Source organism: Polypterus senegalus, chromosome 1 (assembly GCF_016835505.1).
Source record: "Polypterus senegalus isolate Bchr_013 chromosome 1, ASM1683550v1, whole genome shotgun sequence".
In the NCBI taxonomy this organism is placed as follows: Eukaryota; Metazoa; Chordata; class Cladistia; order Polypteriformes; family Polypteridae; genus Polypterus; species Polypterus senegalus.
The window spans coordinates 196987638-197008270 of NC_053154.1; the positions used below are offsets into that span (position 1 = coordinate 196987638).

The following is a 20633-nucleotide window of genomic DNA, read 5'->3' on the forward strand; positions in this document are numbered from 1 at the left end:
TTGACATTGCTGTTTGAGTAACATTGTTTATCAGGTCTACTGGATGCACCCTTATTAAATTAATATCATCCTCTATATTAAACTGTGATTACAGCAGTTCCTTCTTAATATCTTCCTTTATAACCTGCAGGCTTGCTTGTAATCCACGGCCCATATCTCTTTTCTCTTCTACGTCCTTAAGCATTTTTTTTTGTAGTTCCTGCATTTCTTTAACCTCAGGTGACATACTACTTAATCAGCAAATGCCTTCTTTTCATTAGTCATAAATATATTCCAAGGAGACAAAAATACATTTAAATATCTATACTTTTGACCAAAAATCAAATTAGAGATAACAATAATGTACTTAATGATATATACAACTGAGGATTTCCCCCCATTGACTTTATCAGAACTTTCAATTTAAGATTTTGTAATTATATTTATAGTACTTTACATAATGAATGGCCTTTAAAAATGCAATGATAGTTAAAGGGAACCCGAGTGAAAATACAATGTACAGTTTTTACATCACTCAAGAAAAAAAATAAATCTAAAACCCTATCCTTTATGTGAAAAAGTAATTGCCTCCATAGTTATCTTTTTGCAGGACCTTTAGCAGCAATTACTGCAAACACAGTGTGATGAAAAAGTAATTGCCACTTCTTCATTTTCTATATTTATATTAACAAATTTAGTATAATACAAAATACAACCTGAGAAAATACAATGTACAGTTTTTAAATGATCCTTTGTATAAATGAAGGAAAAATACTTCACCAATACCTAGAATACCCATATAAAAAAGTAACTGCCCCCTAAACCTAATATTTAGTTGTGTCACCTTTAGTAGCAACAACTGCAATTAAATGTTTTCAATAACAGGAAATCAGTCTTATTTATCACTTTGGGGAAATTTTGTCCCATTCTTCTCCACAGAATTGTTCTGATTAAACCAAATTGGAGAATTTTCAACTATAAACTAACCATCCTTAAGTTGCGAAAACAGAAAAAACCCATCCAAGAAATTGCTACAATATCACAAGTGGCAAAATCTACAGTTTGGTACATCCTAAGAAAGAAAGCAAGCACTGGTGAACTCAGCAATGCAAAAAGACCTGGACGTCCACGGAACACAACAGTGGTGGATGATTGCAGAATCATTTCCATGGTGTAGAGAAACCCCTTCACAACAGCCAACCAAGTGAACAACACTCTCCAGGGGGTAGGCGTATCGATATCCAAGTCTACCATAAAGAGAAGACTGCATTAAAGTAAATACAGAGGGTGCACTGCAAGGTGCAAGCCACTCATAAGCCTCAAGAATAGAAAGGCTAGATTGGACTTTGCTAAAGAACATCTAAAAAAGCCAGCACAGTTCTGGAAAAACATTCTTTGGACAGATTAAACCAAGATCAACCTCTACCAGAATGATGGCAAGAAAAAAGTATGGAGATGGCGTGGAACAGCTCATTATCCAAAGCGTACCACATCGTCTGTAAAACACGGTGGAGGCAGTGTGATGGCTTGGGCATGCATGGTTGCCAGTGGCACTGGGATACTAGTGTTTATTGATGATGTGACACAGGACAGAAGTAGCCGAATGAATTCTGAGGTGTTCAGAGACATACTGTCTGCTCAAATCCAGCTAAATGCAGTCAAATTGATTGGGCAGTGTTTCATGATACAGATGGACAATGACCCAAAACATACAGCTACAGCAACCTAGGAGTTTACTAAAGCAAAGCAGTGGAAAATTCTTGAATGGCCAAATCAGTCACCTGAACATGCATTTCACTTGTTGAAAACTAAACTTCGGACAGAAAGGCCCACAAACAAACAGAAACTTAAAGTCGCTGCAGTAAAGGCCTGGCAGAGCATTAAAAGGAGTAAACCCAGCATCTGGTGATGTCCATGAGTTCAAGACTTCAGGCTGTCATTGCCAACAAAGGGTTTTCAATCAAGTATTAGAAATTAACATTTTATTTCGAGTTATTTAATTTGTCCAATTACTTTTAAGCCCCTGAAATGAAGGGATTGTGTTAAAAAATGCTTTAGTTGCCTCACATTTTTATGCAATCTTTTTGTTCACCTCTCTGAATTAAAGCTGAAAGTCTGCACTGCATCTGATTTGTTTCATTTAAAATTATTTGTGGTAATGTACAGAACCAAAATTAGAAATAAGTTGTCTCTGTCCAAATATTTATGGACCTAACTGTATGTCCATATATTCGACCTTTTTGCTGTTCCATTATTTCCCTGAATAATAATTTCCATTTGTTAGCGCTAATGGGATCTTTAATATCAGTTTTTTGAGACTTTCGAATTTTAGTAATTTTATAATCTCTAACCTTCTCTGCATGTGTATTGCACCAAAGGTTTTGAACCTCTTTACGACGTTCTACTTTGTCTTCTACTGTTTGTCTTTTATTTCTGACCCCGCTTGGAGCTGAGAGCGCAGGAACAATGTCTGTGTCTGACAATAGCATTCACACAAATGAGAAGTAAGTGGCCCATGGGCGTGGTAGTAAATGTTTGAGAGGAGGGCGGGACTTGTCAAAATCTCTTGGCAAAAAGTTTCGTCTCGCGGGGCCTGAAATTCTCTCTTGCGGGAGTTGAAATTATCTCAGAGAAATTCTTGTCTCAGGATTTCCTTTCATAATAAAGAGATGTTTATATTCAATAGGGATGGCACTAATCAAGCTTGGTTGTTTCTAGTCTAATTTAAACCTCTATGACTTAAACCTGGTTCATTGGTTGATTGAGTGACTAAGAGGGCAATTCCCCCTTTTTTTTTGTTGGTGAATTTTTTTCCTTTAATAAATCAAATGATCATTTTAAAACTGTGTTTTGTTTACTCATGTTGACTTTTGCATTATACTAAATTTGTTTGGAGAAACAGAAACAAGTATTACAAAAAAACAAAAATAGAGGAAATCAGGAAATGAGTAAATACTTTTTCAAAGCACCATTAATGCTTCCTATAATTTGTTAATTGTTTTTTCATATTGCTGTTTAGGAATTTTAACCCACTTTTTTGCAGATTGGGTTTATTCAGACACACAGGTTTGCAAGTGTGAATTTTTCATTTCAGGATTTGCCACAGCTTCTCTGTTGGGTTCAAGTCAGGGCTTTGACTAGTCCAGTCTAAAGCTTTAATTTTATTTCTTCTGAGCTATTCAGTTGTAGACTTGCTTTCTGTTTTGGGTTATTGCTTTGACCAGCTTGAGATCACAGACAGATGACTGGACATTCCCCTTAAGAATATTCAGGTAAAGTGCAGAATTCATGATTGTTTCAATAAATCTTACAGGTGCTGAAGCAGCAAACCATGCCCACACCATCACACTACAATCCCCAAGTTTCAAGTATAGTTTTGATGTTCTTACTGTGAAAAGCTCTATTACCGTTATGCCAGACGTTGTATAACTTGTACCTTCCAAAAAGTTCTAGTTTTGACTCATCTGTGCATAGAACATTATTCCAAAATGCTTGGGGATCATCCAGTTGATTCTTTGCAAATATGAGATAAGCACTGATGTTACTTTCAAAAAGGTGAGGTTTCTGCATACTCTCCTAAGAGACCCGCCTTTACTCACTTTTCTTCTGGTGGAGTTATGAATATTGATCTTAGCGGAGGCTAGAGAGGCATGTAGTTATTTGAAAGTTATTCTAAGATCCTCTGTGACTTCTTCAATGAATCATCATTATACCCTGGAGGTAATTATGGGAAAGTTGGCCTTTCCTGGGAAAGTTCACCACGGTTCTCAATTTGGAGATAATGGCTGTCACGGTGGTGTGATGGAGTCCCAGACACTTAGAAATGGCTTAATAGCCCTTTCCTGATTAGTAAGTTTCAACACCTTTTTTTCTACATTCCTTCTGGAATGTCAATTGATCAAGGCATAGTGTTCTGATTGAACCCTGGTGGTGACTACTTCACTATCACGGTAAACTTTAATATATGATGAAGTTTAGATTCAACAGGGATGGCTGCAAACAGATTTGACTGTGTTCAGTCAGCACAGCTGAAAAATCAATTAACCTTGGTCAGCTGTTTGAATGAGAAACTAAGTAGGAAATTACTTTTTCACACAGGACATACAGGTGTTGGATAGCTTTAATACTGCCATATATTAATCAGACATTAAGAAATAGTTACGTATTTACTCCAGTTTTCTTTATCTAATATTACAATTTGTCCAAAGTTTTCAAGCCCGTCATTATGAGAAACATACAAAAACAGAGGATATCAGGATGGGGGCAAATAGTTTTTCATAGCACTGTATTATAAAAAAGTAGAATTTCACAACTCAGCATTGTAATTATTCTAATTAGAGCTACCTAATTACACTGTTTAACATGTTTAATTCCAACACATAAAATATATGTGAAATTCACATTATGGCTAGTTAAAATGCAATTACAGATACCTCAAATTAGAATACTAACTACCCTAACCATTATTGTAAAATAAATTGGCGATCACAAGTTTTAGAACACCTGAGTCTTTCCAGTTTTTCTTCAAATTTAAGCAAGTGAAATGCAACGAATGACCTAAAATGATGAAAAGGAAAACAGAAAACTGCCAGAGGTTTAAATTTAAACGAAGTTAGCAAGAACTGGACAAAAGGAAATATCAGAATAGTACAAATGGGCCTTCTTCATGAAACAACTAACAGATTACAACCTGCCAATGTTCTAAAGTAATTAAATGAAACCTTGCAAGTTGAAGCAAACAATTTGCACAGGTGTCCTAATTTCTCTTGATTACTTTAAAACCCTTGTCACATTCTTAAAGCAGAGTTGGAACGGACCGAGTCTACACAGACTCTGAAATTCTACATGGACAATATTTGAGTGATAATGGCAAGAAAACAACAATTAACAAATGAAGTGATATGGAGCATAATTACCCTAAAAGTGTTGGTGAGTACTCTTTCCTACACAATCTAAAGGCAACTGAAAACTGTAAGAAACTCTGATTGGAAGATATCTGGCACACTCAATATCACAACTCAATCAGAAGACAAGTTTATGAGGGCAACCTGTTTGCTCAATAGGCACCTCAAAGCACAACAAAAACTTTTGACTGATAGTGTAGGAAAAGCAGGAACTGCCACTGATATGAATCTGTGTAGCCTCAACTTTAAAATTGTTGATTACATTTAAGAATTGAATGAAAATTTAATTGAAGGTCTCTTTTATTAATTCTAAGCCCTGCAGCAATATGTGTGAGGCAAACAATAAAAAAAGAATTGTTGTTAAATTCATTTTTTTCAGATGTGTTTTATAGAAAAACCAAATCATTCCGGATACTAAATATTTTGAGCTATATTCTAGCTCTGTATACATATAGTGTCTTTAACAATTTTAGATATACCTGCTGTCCCACAGTGTAAAATTACAAATCAAACAATTCAGACATGATTAAAGCACACATTCCAGACTTTGTTTTAAGTGTTTAATTACTTCATTAGTGCAGGTATAAGATACCTAGGCTTGCTTTGACCTACAGACTACCGTTGGAGTATGTAGCTGTCATTGTTCCACATAAGGACATGAGTTATGACAATGAAAGTCAAAGAAGCCATTATTAGGCTGTAAAACAACAATACAACCATTAGATACATCAGTAAAACCTTAGGATTACCTAAATCGACTGTCTGGAATATCATTAAGAAGAAAGACCACACTGGTGAGCTGATTAATTGCAAAGGGACTGGTAGGCCAAGGAAGACCTCCACAGAAGAATTCTCACTATGATAAAGAAAAAGCTCGAAATGCCTGTCTGACCAATCAGAAACAGTCTTCAGGAGGCAGATGTGTATGTGTCAGACACTATTATACGCAGAAGATTTCATGGACAAAACACAGAGGACACACTGTAGGATGCAAACCACTAGTTAGCCACAAACACAGGATGGTCAGGTTGCAGTTTGCAAAAAAGTAGTTAAAAAAGCCTGCAGAATTCTGGAAAAAGGTCTTTTGGGCAGACAACACAAAGATGAACCTGTATCAGAGTGTTGGCAAAAGCAAAAGTGCAGAGACGAAAATGAACTGTCCAAAATCCAAAGCATACCATCTCATCTGTTAAACATGGTGGTGGAGATGTTATGGCTTCACTGATTATGTAACTGCTGACGGCAGTTGCACAATGAATTCTGAGGTGTATTTAAGCATCTTATCTGTTCAATTTCCAGTAAATGCCCCCAAAAATCATCAGACAGCACTTCATCCTACAACAGGATAATTATCCCAAACATACTGTTAACACCGGAGTTTTTCAAAGCTAAACAATGGAAATACTTGAATAGTCAAGCCATTTAAATCAAATTGAGCATACCTTCCATATTCTGAAGATGGCTGCATTAGAGACTTGACAGGGTATCACCAGAGAAGATACCCATGCCGCTGGTGATGTCTATGAATCACAGACTTCAGGCAGTCATATGACTAGTTTAATATTTGCCATTGTTATGTCATTGTGGTGCCCTGAAATAAGGAGACCATGTACACAAAGTGTTGTCATTTCTACATGTTGTCATGGAAATGTATGCAAATAACCTTAAAGTCTGCATTGTGCACTTTAATCACATCTAATTGTTTTATTTGTAACTTTAAACTGTGGATTTAAAAATCAAGGAAATCACCTAAATCAAGGAAAGATGTTTGTCCCAAACATTATGGAGGGCACTGTATATAGTGGCTACTTTATTAAATACACCTTTATAAATACCACATATGATTCCCATTTACCCCACAGCAGCCTGAGTTTATTAAAGCATTTATTCAATAAGGTGTTAGAAATATTCTTCAGGAATATTCATCCAAGCTGAGCTGACAGACAGCATCATGGAGTTTTGTGTAGTTTCACTAACATTTCTACTCTGCCCTCTCTCATTGACAAAGTGTTTTCACCTAAAGAACTAAAATCTGCTAGATGTATTTTGTTTATTCCTCTCTCTCTATCTCTGTAAACTATTCACTGGAATGTGTGAAAATGGCAGAAGAACAGTAGTTTTTGAGATGCTGGAAGCATGACGTTCAACACCATTGTCAAAGTGATTTAAATCATGTCTTGCCAATCTTAATGTCTGTTTGAATAAGAACAAAACCTTTTGAGCATACCTGCATATTAAGATGCAGCCATAATACCGGCTATTTGCAGGAACTGACCATTTGTGTTAGCAAGCAGGTGTTCCTAATAAAATGGGTCCAGAATGTACAAATATATATATTTTTTAATATACAATTTAAAAATTATTGTTAATTAAATTCTCACCTTCTCTTTTTCTTTCTCTTTTGGTACTTCAAGGGGAGGAGGATAAGCAAACGTAGAAGGTTTACAGTTGGATCTGTATTGTACTTTTGGCATCTGTGGGGAAGGATGTAATCTGTTCATGTCACATTGCAATAAATTTGAAACAAAACAGATCTCACTGTAACTTATTACACTACAAAGAAAAACATCTTAAAATTGTATTAATCAACAGAATTCCTTTACAACTAAAACTTACTTTGTGTTTAAAGAATGACCAAAGATTAAAAAGCACAGATATCACTTAATTTACAGAACAGAATAGTATTATCTTGTTATCAAACATTCCCGGAGCCGGAAATAAAAGACAGAGTAGATGACAAAGTAGAATGTCGTAAAGAATGCAAAGAGATAATGTGATACATATACACACACACACACATATTATATATATATATATATATATATATATATATATATATATATATATATATATTATATATATATATATCTATATATATATATATCTATCTCATGAGAGCGTTCTGCTATTTCACCAAGTAATAATTTCCATTTGTTTGCACTAATGTGATCTTTACTATCATTTTTTTTGAGACTTTCAAATTTTAGAACTTTCATTATCTCTAACCTGCCCTGCATGTGTATCGCGCCAGCATTTTTGAATTCTTTATGATGTTCTACTTTGTTATCTACTCTTTGTCTTTTATTTCCGGCCCGGGTGTGGTTAAATGTCTTGGCACAAAGTCTTGTCTTGTGGGACATAAAAGTATCTCTCTGAAACAGTCACGTCTCGTACCAGGATTTTTTTTTACTATAATAGAGAGATATTAAAAGGCTGAGTTGCTGACTCTGATTGGGAACACTGATGTCTTTTTGTCAAGGCCTGTTACTTAATGTGCTGAACATAGGATTGTAACTGACCCTGGAGTTAAAGTGTAAATACACCTGTATCGTATAACGGAGGCAAGGAAGAATGTGGTGTGTGATCAAGTAAAGCAAATGCTTGGACTGGGCATGATTCGCAACAGTAAAAGTCAATGGCGGACCCCAATTGTTCTTGTGCGCAAACCAGAAGCTTCATTCAGTTTTATACAGATTTTCGACACAATGCCAAGTGTTGATGAATTACTGTAGAAACCTGGTCAAGCCTCATATAGCTCTATCCTAAATCTAACAAAGGGGTAGTGGTAGGTAACTCTAAAGGAAAGTAGTAGTGAGAAGACTGCTTTCGCCACCCCATACGGATTGTTATTTACTAGGCTTCCATTTGGACTTTATGGCACCCCTTTAACATTCCAGTGTATGACTGATTAAATTTTACACCTCCATTTTGCATATTCTAGAGTGTATCTCGATGATGTGGTCATTTTCAAAAATGATTGGCAGAAACATCGGGAAAGCCTACAAGAAGTGCTTGACAGCTTGAGACAGGCTGAGTTGACAGCTAACCCTAAGAAGTTTAAATTGGGTATGTTAGAAACAATTTGGGATATTCTATGGGTAAAGGTGTGATTAAAACGTATTAGGAAAAACATAGGTGAGGTCCTTGCATATCCACATCTGGTAATGCAAAGGGAGAGTCGTGCTTTTCTAGGTCTCGCTGCTTACTACAGGAGATGCCTCCTGAATTTTGTGAGCAGAGCTGCCCCTTTAACTGACCTGATGAAGTATCGTCTGGTCAGATAATTGTGAAAGGTCATATCTCTGACTTCTAAGATTCCTTGTCTTCATACCCGGTTCTGAGAAAACCAGAATTTCTTTTAAGGAATTTATTATACAGAATGACGCAAGTGTGTTTGACTTGGTGGCTGTCCTTAGTCAGGTTTTTGGTGAGGAACATCCCATCATGTATTTTATTAGGAAATTACTTCCCAGAAAATGTAATTATTCAACTATTGGAAAAGAGTGTTTGGCAATTAAGTAGGCGGTTGAAGAGCTCTGTTATTACTTATGGGGTTAGAAATTTACCTTGGTGACTGATCATGCACCACTTCAGTGGCTCTACAGACAGAAAGATACAAACTCCCCTTTCACTAGGTGCTTCATTAGCCTACATCCATTTAATTTGACTGTTTGTCATCGTCCCAGTTCCAAACATGAGAATGACGATATCTTCTCTCATCTCGCATAGCCCAATTTTGGAATGTTACTGAAAAACGTGTTTGTCACACGATGCTTAGAACATTTAAAGCAGGGCACTCACTTACCCATTTCACTTATCTTTCTCACTTTTCTAGAATGCGCCTGAGTCTGCTCCACACAGTTTTTCTGGGCAACTGTACCCAGTAGTGACACTTCACGACTGATCCTCCAATGAGTGGGGACACTTGCAGCAATGTATCAAGTATAAACGGGCCTTTAGCCTTTGACCTCACACCAATTAAGTCCCTGCACTTTGCACACACCACTCATCACTACTACTGACTGGATGGTTTAGTGAGGTCCTCAGACTAGCCCTGCGGCAAACGCTTGCAGCCTCTGATGTAATGCCAAGACGATGATCAAAGTTGACTAGAGAGGAAGAAACAAAATCATAAGAAATGTGGCGCACAGCTGAGGATGCCTTCACGCTGTAATAACTGGGAAAGAGAGTGTATCTAGAGCATTATGTCCCCTGAAGCACTAGATGACAGCCCCCCTGGATTGCAGCAGTGCCTCAGATTCCCACAGGGCTCCATGGGAGCTGCAGTTTGGTGTATTCCTGTTGGGTTCCATGGCCACCACCAGGGGGTGCTGCAGCAGCTGCTCAGCCCCTGAATGCAGCTCTTCTGCCACACCCGAAATGCTGCCAGAACAGAGTTAACAAGCGCCTGGAGCACTTCCAGGTACCTTATAAAAGGAGCCAGCAGCCACTACTCCAGGAGCCAGAGTCGAGTGGGAGAAGACAAAGCTTGTCAGGAGGAGAAAAAAAGAAAGAAGAAGAGTACTTTGTCTGTTTGCTGTGCTCTGAACTGTTTTGTACTTGTGAGAAACAGGGGAAGACATTTCTCATGAGAGAAAAAGGGAAAAATAAAAGCGTGTGTTTCTTGCGCTTCCTGTGTCGGTCTGTGTCAGGTAGGATGGCTGGTACGCTCCCCTGGTGGTCTACAAGTGGTGTAGTCAGCAGGATTCCTGGCCATCTGCAAGGCAGGGACCGGAATATTATTTCTTGTGGCAACCTGGCACAGAGGCTCGAGGCATGGGCACACACACACAAATGCGGCTATTCGGCAGCACACGGCGAAAGATGGTGAAAATCAGGATCCGTGTTGGTGGCCCATTGCTCACCATAAGGCAATGGCTGGAGGACCACTCCACTCCTGAAGGACACCTGATGGGGCCTAGCCTCAATGGCTCTCTGTTGGGCGGAGATGGACGAGCAAAGCCAGAGTCCACCGCCAGCTGAAACAAATGACTTTGTGTTGGCTGTACGGCAGCTGGAGATAGTGCTCCAGCCCATAGTCTCTGTTACAGGTGCTGGGTCTGCTGAGGCAGACAGTTGAGGGGCTGGAGAGGACAGCCAAGTCAACCCTGAAGGCAGCACATGAGTGGCTGAGGAGACTCTCCAGCCGACTTGACGCGGCGGTATAGATGAGTGTTTCCTGTACCGTAGATAAAATGGGACATCTGAGCGAATTGCTTCCTGATCCTGATCCTAACATTGATGGAAAGTGAGTAGCCAGAGGTATGACAGTGGGCATGGCGTTATGGCCGACCATGAGGAGGGGGCGGAAATAGCCAAGGTGTACATAAGAGACTGGCTTATGCGTACTTGCACCTGGAGTGCACCGCCCCAAATGCCGGTCATATACAAGTCTAAAGGGGTGCAGACAACATGGGGTCTTCTCTTCCTGCCATAGAGAGACTCAGACTGTTGCTGCACCTCAAAGCAGGATGAAGACCTGGAAAAGGAAGACCGGGTCTCCACACAGTGCTGGGCAAGAGCCTGTCCACTCACATGCAGTGGAGGGTTTCTTGGTGTTGGGGCAGAGAGATTTGCCAACCTCAGCTGCACGCAAAATGAAGCAAGACTTCCCATCCTGCTTCCATTCCCACAGGACATGAGCAGGAGGGGTGCGGTGCTGCAATAAATACCACAGTCTGGGCCACGGCTGGAGGTGCTGTCTTTTTATCACGCTGGTATTGTGCCAGGACACAGCGTCGGGGCAGTGCCTACCCGTACCTTTCTTCTTTTGTCGTTGCAGGGCAGAGCCATGGACCCAAGTATGTTGACTCCCCATCCTGGAGAGAGGCATCCCTCGCGGGACAGGCTGCTTCACCCCTCAAGGCTTAGCTGAGGAAGGAGCAATGTGGCGTATGGCCAGCATCTTTGCCATGGCAGGAAGGACTGGGGGAGGGAGCATATCCAGAAGATGAACTCCCCCAAAGCGCTAGATTTCAGCCCCCCCGGGCTGCAGCTGTGCCTCATACTCCCACAAGACTCCACGGGAGCTGGAGTTCGGTGCATCCCTGTTGGGTTACGTGGACACCACCAGGAGGTGCTGCAGCTGCTGCTGAGCCACTGAATGCAGCTCTTCCGCACACCGGAAGTGCTACCGGAACTGGGTTAACAAGCACCGTGAGCACTTCCAGGTGTCTTATAAAAGGAACCAGCAGCCACTACTCCGGGAGACAGAGTCGGGTGGGAAAAGACAAAGCTTGCCTGGAGGAGTGGAGGAGAAAAGAAAGAGAAAGAAGAAGATTATTGTGTCTGTTTGTTGTGCTCTGAACTGTGTTGTACTTGTGGGAAATGGGGGAAAGCGTTTCCGATGAGGGAAGAAGGGAAAAATAAAAGCGTGTGCTTGCACTTGTGCCTCCTGTGTCTATCTGTGTCGGGTTGGGTGACTGGTACACACCGTGATGGTCCACACTAGGCTGTAGGTGAGACAGTGGAATGATCCCCACTGTGTCTCGAAAGGGCAAGAGCAGAGTGCTAGCACGTCTGCCCGATCCTGTCTGTCCTCCGTGACAATATTCTGATGAGTATGCCTACATATCTCTTCATTTGTGTGGATTTAGTGTAGTGCTCAGTGAGCATCAAATTCAAGTTTTACTTTGTAGAACTTTTTGGAATTTTTTCTGAATATTTCCCATCTGTGATTGGGCAAATCCACAGATATGGAGATCCAACTGTTACATTAAAAAAAAAAGTTAAAATGATCATGAAATTAAATTTCATTCGCTGAAATAACTTGAACACTTTCATCTAAATACCATGTAATATCTTTTTTGACAAAAAAATAAAAAAATATTGCATTTTATCGCATCCAGACAAATATAATTTATTAAATATGTTGATAACATTGTTATCAAAGCACTCAAAGGTACTGGTTCAAACATAGATATTTAGAATAAATTACTCCTTGACGTATTTGGAGTGAAGGCACACTTTACCGATTTTAGTTACTGATTGCTGTATATTCTTGTAAGGTGAAAGAAACACACTGATGCAGAAAAAGTTGGGGAAGAAGTACTTAAATTGCAATGATAAATTGGCAGTGGTTCATGAAAGCAAACAAAACATCAAGTAGCATGTAAACTCTTTTTTTCCCACAGTTTCTTAAATGTTATTATTATGTTTTTTTCTGTAAGGCCAGGACTGCTAGAGCAGCAGACATGGTGTCTATAGATGGAGGCACATTTTCGTTAATGATCTTTCCAGAAAAAGTAGTAAGAATTCAAAAACAAGATAAGCAATTTTTTAAGTTACACACTCCTCCATAGCTACTCTTCTATATTTCCTGACTAAGCTATGGGAAAGACAAAACACATACCTTTTTAGACACTGTACTCTAACCAGATATTTTGATGGCTTTTTTTTTTTTAATAAAAAAGATATAAAGGAAGCCAGTGGTTATTGCCAGATAAGTCAACTTTATAAACTGAATCACCTCAGTGTAGCAGTCTCTCTCCTGGTTATTTTGTACTTGCATACCTGGCAGAGTACATGCAAGGAAAGGCTATACTAAAATGTATAATGCTTTTACCACTGTTAATCTTTTATAAAACAAGGAAGACAGTTACAGACCCATTTTTGTTGTTGGTTCTTTCAAAAAGCGTGAACACTTTTTTAATAGATAAACATAAAACTAAGCATATTGCTGTGGATGGTAGATATTCACCATCAACTTTTCAACATTAAAAGGGCAAACTGTGTCAATAGGTGAACATTTTAAGTATATAGGGACTATAAGTAACAAAAGAGCTGACCCTTGAACTTAATAAACCAAATCAGCAATAGGTGGTTGAAAGAGCCATTCTTTCTAAAGAAACCAAACTGTTTTAAAGTGCACAGTCTACCTTAAAACTAAAGCAACTCTTTAAAGTAAAGGTGGTGAAAATGCCTATGTCCATCCACATTTTAGGGAAAAATAACTGATGAAGGCAGTCACCAGTATTAAAAAATGTATCTTAATAAGGCAACATTTTTAACATCAAAAAAGTGACAAAAGGTTAAATTATTAAGATATTATATACACATTTGATTTTATGCTACAAAATAAACATATGATAGCCAAAAGCTAAATTCTAAAAATAAAGCATGATGTTAAAAAAAACACAAACACAGAACAAACATTAGGTCCTTTCTTTCATATTCTACATTGTATTGATCAGACAAGTAATAAGGAGACGTCAAATGGAACTATTGGCAGAATACCACACTGAGTAAGTAAGTAAGCTTAACACAAACCATATATGCAAGTTGTAAAATAAATACTTAAATGTGGTACAAGTGAAAACATACCTTTAGGTCTTTATTAAGACCAATGATGGCAGTTGGAGTGAAGGACAATGACAGGAAATGAGACAAAGGAAACCAGAACCAGAACTGGGTGAAGACAAGAATGCCTACCACTGAGGGCATATGAGTGTGACCTGTCCGTGACTGAAGGGAGATGGTCATATTACGTCCCCCTAAACAGGTAAGACAGAATTTTTGTTACTTTTTCTTTTAGGTATACATTGCACTGCAACAGTATTCAGACCTTTGACCAATTGTCTATTTTTTCTGACTCAAAAATCCTGCAATTAAATATTATTCAGGGTAATATTTTTATTTCAAATAACCAAAACTCAAAATGGGTTTCTTCTCTAATATGACAGCATTTTATTTTAGAAATAATATTAAGTAAGAAAAGAAAGAAAACTGAAATATGCTGTTTGCAGAAACATTCAGTCTGTGTTGTAGACGCTCTAACTTTACAAAAGTGAAAAATAATTACCTAATGAGAAAATGACAGCCTAACAATTGGCCTCCATCAGCGGATCATTAAAATGGCCGTTACATTTTTTTGTGTTAAAAACACACACACAGAATTTTTATTTAGGTTATGAATCTGAAGAGCAGCTGTGAAAATAAAGACTAAAGAGCATTTCAAAGACATCAGACATAAAATAATGCAAATGAATAAATTAGGAAAAGGGTATAAAGTGTCAAAATATTTGGATATCCCAGTGACCATTGGTTGGATCAATAATAAGAAAAATCATCCTGATGCTGCTTAGAAAGGATCTTCTTATGAATATCTGTGCAAACAATAAGGAAACATGTGAGTGCAGCCACATATTGTCCAGTTTTAAAGCAGCACCAGAGTACAGTAGCTGAGATTGTAGTGAAAGGGTTTCAAAAAGAGCCAAGTGAAAGTACATCCAGAGTTTCACAAAAAGCATGAACGTCACTGAAATGCCAAGTGGAAAGAGGCTTTGCAGTCAAATAAGACGACGACAGAACTTTCGGCCAAAATTTAAAGAGATACAGTATTGGTGGCATAAATATAACACTGCCCATAAATCAAAAAACACCATTGTGGGGCTGATTTTCATTATCAGGGACTTTGTATATGTTTAACCCAGAAGGAAGAATAGATGATGGAAAATACTAGCAAGTACTGCAAGAAAACCAGTCTTTGTCTGCTAAAAATCTGAAGTTCACCTTTTAGCAGGACAATGATCCCAAACACAAGGTCAAAGGAACCTTTCTGTGGCTCAAGAACAAAACGGGTGAAATGCCCTACAATTTCCCAGTCAAAGCTCTGGTCTTAAAGTGAATAATTCAAGGTAGAATTTGAAAACTGAAATGTACCATCTGTCTAATCCAAAGAACCTGAAACAAACCTGCCTTGAATGACTCCTGTGAATTTTGCACAGTAAAAATAATGCAAGCAGTATTTTTCCCTTTTTTCCTTATGAAGATTGTTTTTTCCTAACATGGAGACCAGGGTTTGCATTCCAGGTCCACCCTGCATGTTCTCTCTGTGCTTGGGTGGATTTCCTCCGGGTGCTCAGGTTTTCTCCTACAGTCTAAAGCGATGCAGGGTAAGTGAATTGTCAAAGCTAAATTGGCCCTAGTATGTGTCTGGAGTGTGGGTGTGTTTGCCCTATGTAAGGTATGTTCTTGCCTTTTGCACTATGCTAGCTGGGAAAGGCTCCAGCACTCCCTGTGACCCTGGTCTGGATTAACCGGGTTAGAAAATGACATGACATAATGCACAGTCACAAGCAAGATTAACCTTGTTTCAGTACTTTAAAATTAAGAGAGAGACAAATTTCAGGCTAGTATTTGCAATTTAGTAAGTGAAAGAATTATTCAATGGTGAATATATCTACAAGATACAGCACGGTAAACATAAATGTTACAAAGAAGAGTTGTATCAAGCCTCTGTCATTATTTTCATACCACTAGAAACAGTAAACAAAATAAAGCACTTTAATAACAGCATTTTCTGTAACTTGATTTAAAAAATATGTATATCCCCATGTGTATTTCCAGTGGGATATTTTGAAAAATCACTGTAATTGCAGGCACAATTAGGTTGAAACTATTAATTTGTAATGCTAGGTACATACAGTATATTTTACAATGGTATGCCTGCTCACACTCAATTTAAAGCTGTAGGTGACTGAAAAGGTAAAAAATACAAAATAATTATCTATATTATCAGTGATAAATATGAAGCCATATCAAATTAAAATAAATATCAGACATAAGAATACAGAATGCATCAGGTAAAATAAGTAATTGAACTATGGATGATCACTACCATTGCAGGTACCTATATAAGAACTGTCTTAGTCACAGGGCAAGCAGATGACTTTACAGAGTTTTAAGATATACAAGCTTATAATTTGGGATACATTGGGAAGGCACGAACATAACTGGTTTCTGCTTGGAAACATTTAGGTCAAGAGTTAATTTAAAACAAACTCCTTAAAAGTCATATGTTGGTCTGAAAACACACTGTAAACAGGATTATAACAGTGAAAGATTACAGTCAATTTAAAATATGTAAATTTAGTAACAGTGACAAAAAATTGTGATTGTAACAGAGACTTTTAAATGGTTGTGAGTAACAAGGCTTTGAAATGATACATTAGTAGCATCTGGAGGACCGTTGGAAAAAGATGAATTGCTGAACAATGACAAATAAAATACTTTTCATACTTAAAATTTAGAAATATTTTACTCTTTAATTATGTTTATTGTATCTGATGACATCAGTACTGTAGGCGTAATTCTGCAGAGGATATTTAGGCAAAAAAGTATTTTCTAGGCAGCAGAACTATACAGAGGGACTCACATGGGCTTTTCCAGTTGTGGTAAAAAAAAAATTCAAACCAGGTAACAGTCATATTCCTCTAAACATCTACATTCTTAAAGAATAAAGATGTTGAGTTGGATGTCATTGACAAATAAAAGGCATCCTATTGTTATTTATACTGAATTTCCGATTTACTATGCTTAAATCTTAATTATCCAAATACACCACTCTTTTAAAAGGAATATTGCCACTTATCAGTTGAACTGAGTTCAGTTCCCAGCAGCCAAGTCAAAGTAGACATGCACAACATAATTAAAGAGCCTGCATCCTTCCCCATAAAAATTTTACTGCAGCTCTTTGATCTACGGCTAATCCACATCAGGCGCACACTAGGCACAAAATCATGACAAAAAGGAAAGCAAACATTCATGGGTGAACAAAGTACTTTAGTTTACATTTAAACAAAGCTTGTTCCCAAGTTTGTGCATTAACCCGGCAGAGGATATTTTTCAATTAACATTCAGACAGTTAGCAAGGCAAAAATAAAAGAAATCAAGTTCCTTACCCAATTAGTTTGTCATATTTTAGATATCTTGATATTTTGAGTTTATAAAAAGAAAAACCGATTGAAACAAAATTGTTAAGATAAATAAAAGTAAGAGTAGGGAAGAATAAAACATCAATATTCATCTAAAACATAAACCAAAGTGGTCACATATAGAGGTGCAAAAGAGCATCTATTTTATTAATGTAGATCATTACTCATTGATCAAAACTGACAAAGGCCGCAAATAAACTCTGCCAATATTCATGTTTGTGCTCAATGAGAACCTTGAGTGCCAGAATGCAGTCAATGATAGACTTCTTAGGCATAAAACCACACTGCTCCGGTCACAGGTATTTAAGCAAGTGATCACGGATCATAATGAGGATAACCTTAACAAGGACCTTACCTGGCACCAAGAGCAGTGTTGTCCCCCCATCATTGCCACAATCCAGGCGATCAGCATTCCTTTTCCAGATTTGGAGAAGTCCTATTTTCAAATTAAGTTAGGATGACGCCCATTTCCCAAATGGAAGCAAAGATTGCTTGCAATGCCAGGTAGACAGCCTTACCACCAACCTGGAGAAGTTCACCCTGGATACCACATATCCCTGCAGCCTTTTCCACCCTCATCTGGGTTCACCAACTGTGCAATCTCAGTGCAACTGGGTGGTTCACAGCTAATAGGAGGATCAGTCTCAAGAACCGTGAACCCAGAGATCTCCAATGTTCTAGCTGGAGGATCAGCTTTAAACAGCTGCTCAAAGTATCCAGCCCAGCGGGTCACAACTGCAACTAACTGTGAGTTATTTATCTATTTCACCCTAGTGGCATTGAATTAAATATAACCATTCACAAAAGACAACAAAAGCACCTACACAATAAAAGTTTACTTTCCAAAAAAAAAAAACATCAGAAAGTAGTCTCCCCTAAACTTTCTCGTATACTCAGATAAGGGAATGGATACTTGAGGAGCAAACTGCAAGACAATGATTATATTTTTATATTATGTCCATTAAAGAACTATCAACAACAAATCAAAGTTGAATAAATTCGGACTCTGCAGCTGCATGAATAAAAATTTTGCCATGATAATTTTATTTTGGTGAACAATTCAGGCAAATTGTCACTTTCAGTAAGCGCAAGTGGGTCAAAAGTTGCAAAAGACTTTAGTAATGTGTGTAATGTAATACTTGAACACAAACTTTTCATTTATATAAAGCAAAAATGTTCTCAAATATGTATAACCATTTGTCAAATGGAAAACTGCGTTTATCTCGAAAACCGGTAGTTTTTCAAAAAGATGCAAAGAGACAAAAAATGCTTAGAATGTGGTGCTTTACCATAATGATGTGAAATTATCAAATGTTTAATATTTTTGGAGAAACATTTCAGGTAAAATACCATTTCCAGTTAGCGAAAATAAAGTTGATAGAAATCTACGTTTTATACCCAATACTTATATGCAAAATTTGGGTGATTTAAGTGAAACCATACTTAAGTTATCAAGTTTACATACACACACACACAGACAGACATAATTCCAAAAATTGTATTTTTGGACTCAGTGAGGTCTAAAACGCCGATACACAAATAAATCTCAAAATCAAATTTTTGGATGATTCAATACTTTCCCTATACTTCGTATACAAGAAAGTAAAAATAAAAAAACCTATGCATTCTAACAATATGCACAACACAAATACATTTTACATACAAGCCTCTTCTATTGTCTCTGCAATCCACACTTCAATTTAAGCTTGTGGGTGGATGGAACATATGCAGCAGTACTGACAGCAAGATGTCGAACAACTAAATGTAACTAATTCGATATAAATGTGAATAAGCAATGCTTTGGGTAGCAAATGCTAGCTCTTTTCATATTTACAAAAATTTGTGTCCACTTTGTGCATGAAACTTTCTTTTTGTAGATGCTAAAAATAAGTGAGATTATGATGTGTCACAAAATGCTTATTTTCTAGTGTATATAATTATTGAATTTCATACATTACCATCCCATACCATTTTCTGAGCCCGCTGAATGCCAAGCAAGCATAGGGCACAAGGAAGGAACAATCACCTGGATGGTAAGCCAGTCCTCTACAGGGTGGATGCAGTCACACACACACACTACGGCCTTTTTAGTATCACCAATCTACATAACCTGAATGTTTTTGGACTGGGGATGGAAACCAGAGCACCCAGCGGAAACCCGACGCAGACATATGGACAACATAAAAACTCCATGCAGGGAAGACTGGGACTTGAACCCTAGGCTCTTTACTTTGAGGCAGCAGTGCTACCATGTGCCACTCTGCCTCCCATTCACACATTACATTAAAATATATTACTGCTGGAAGACTTACTTGGTGCCTTAGACATAAGACTATAGATAGGTTTGAGTATAGAGAGGTGCTGAACTGTGAACTGTTCAGTCTAGGATTGTTCAGATGGGTGCTGGGTACTCAATGGACAAAACATGGAGAACTAGATAGTTAGTGAGGACAAATATATAAATAAATAAATAAATATAAAAGGTTTACTTACATTGTCAATCAATTAAGAAACTATAAGTAGCTACAGTCAATGGTTGAGTCATGTCAGGGCATAATGCACAAAATCCACTTATGCATATTAATATTGGTGGAACCCTGTAATGCAACGGTAGTAGAAGAGTCTCGAGATTTGCAAAAGATGCAAGAGCTGGCAAAGAAAACTGCCCCCTGTAATTTGCCAGAAGATAACAACTGGGTGTGGAAGAATTTTATCAGTGGAAATGGTATTAGTAGGACCTTCAACTGGTTCTTGTAAAGCACTGATATTCAAGAAAAATAGGCCGATTGTTGGATAGGATGTGCTCAGTAAGGGTAGGTAAACATTCTCTTGACTGCTGCTGCTGTCAAATAGTGTAAGAGGCACTATAATGATCTTCTGAACCTGGCAATTATAGTCTTCTCAGAAAAAGCAGTTATTTGAACTATATGACACAAATACATTACATCACAGTCCTACAGTATTGGATCAACTCTTTGTCTTTGTACAAGTCATTCAAAGATATTTTGGGAAACTGCCACTTTTTAAATATACATTAGGGACTTGGAAGAATCTTATGACCATTTACCCAACTACACTGAAGCAAGTACTACAAAAGTATGGGTTCTGGATCCACAGTTGCTTGTTATTTGATCTCTGTATTGGTGCGGAAAAGTAATTTCTAGGTGATATTCAACAAGAAGTACAACTCCATCAGGGTGTTCCTTGTTTCTGCTTCTGTTTTTGATTTTTATGAAAAGCACATTTACATAAGGGA

At 37.8% G+C, this 20633-nt stretch overlaps 1 protein-coding gene across 2 annotated transcripts in view; it reads right to left on the reverse strand.

The window, feature by feature from the left end:
- Positions 1-20633, reverse strand: part of psmd1 (proteasome 26S subunit, non-ATPase 1) — a 190908-nt gene that overhangs the window by 13781 nt on the left and 156494 nt on the right. For both annotated transcript variants that reach the window (XM_039766396.1, XM_039766405.1), the window contains 2 exons: positions 13986-14155; positions 7265-7357 (listed from right to left, as the gene is read on the reverse strand). In XM_039766396.1, coding sequence (XP_039622330.1) covers positions 7265-7357; positions 13986-14155 — 263 coding nt within the window. The remainder of the gene's footprint in view (positions 1-7264; positions 7358-13985; positions 14156-20633) is intronic.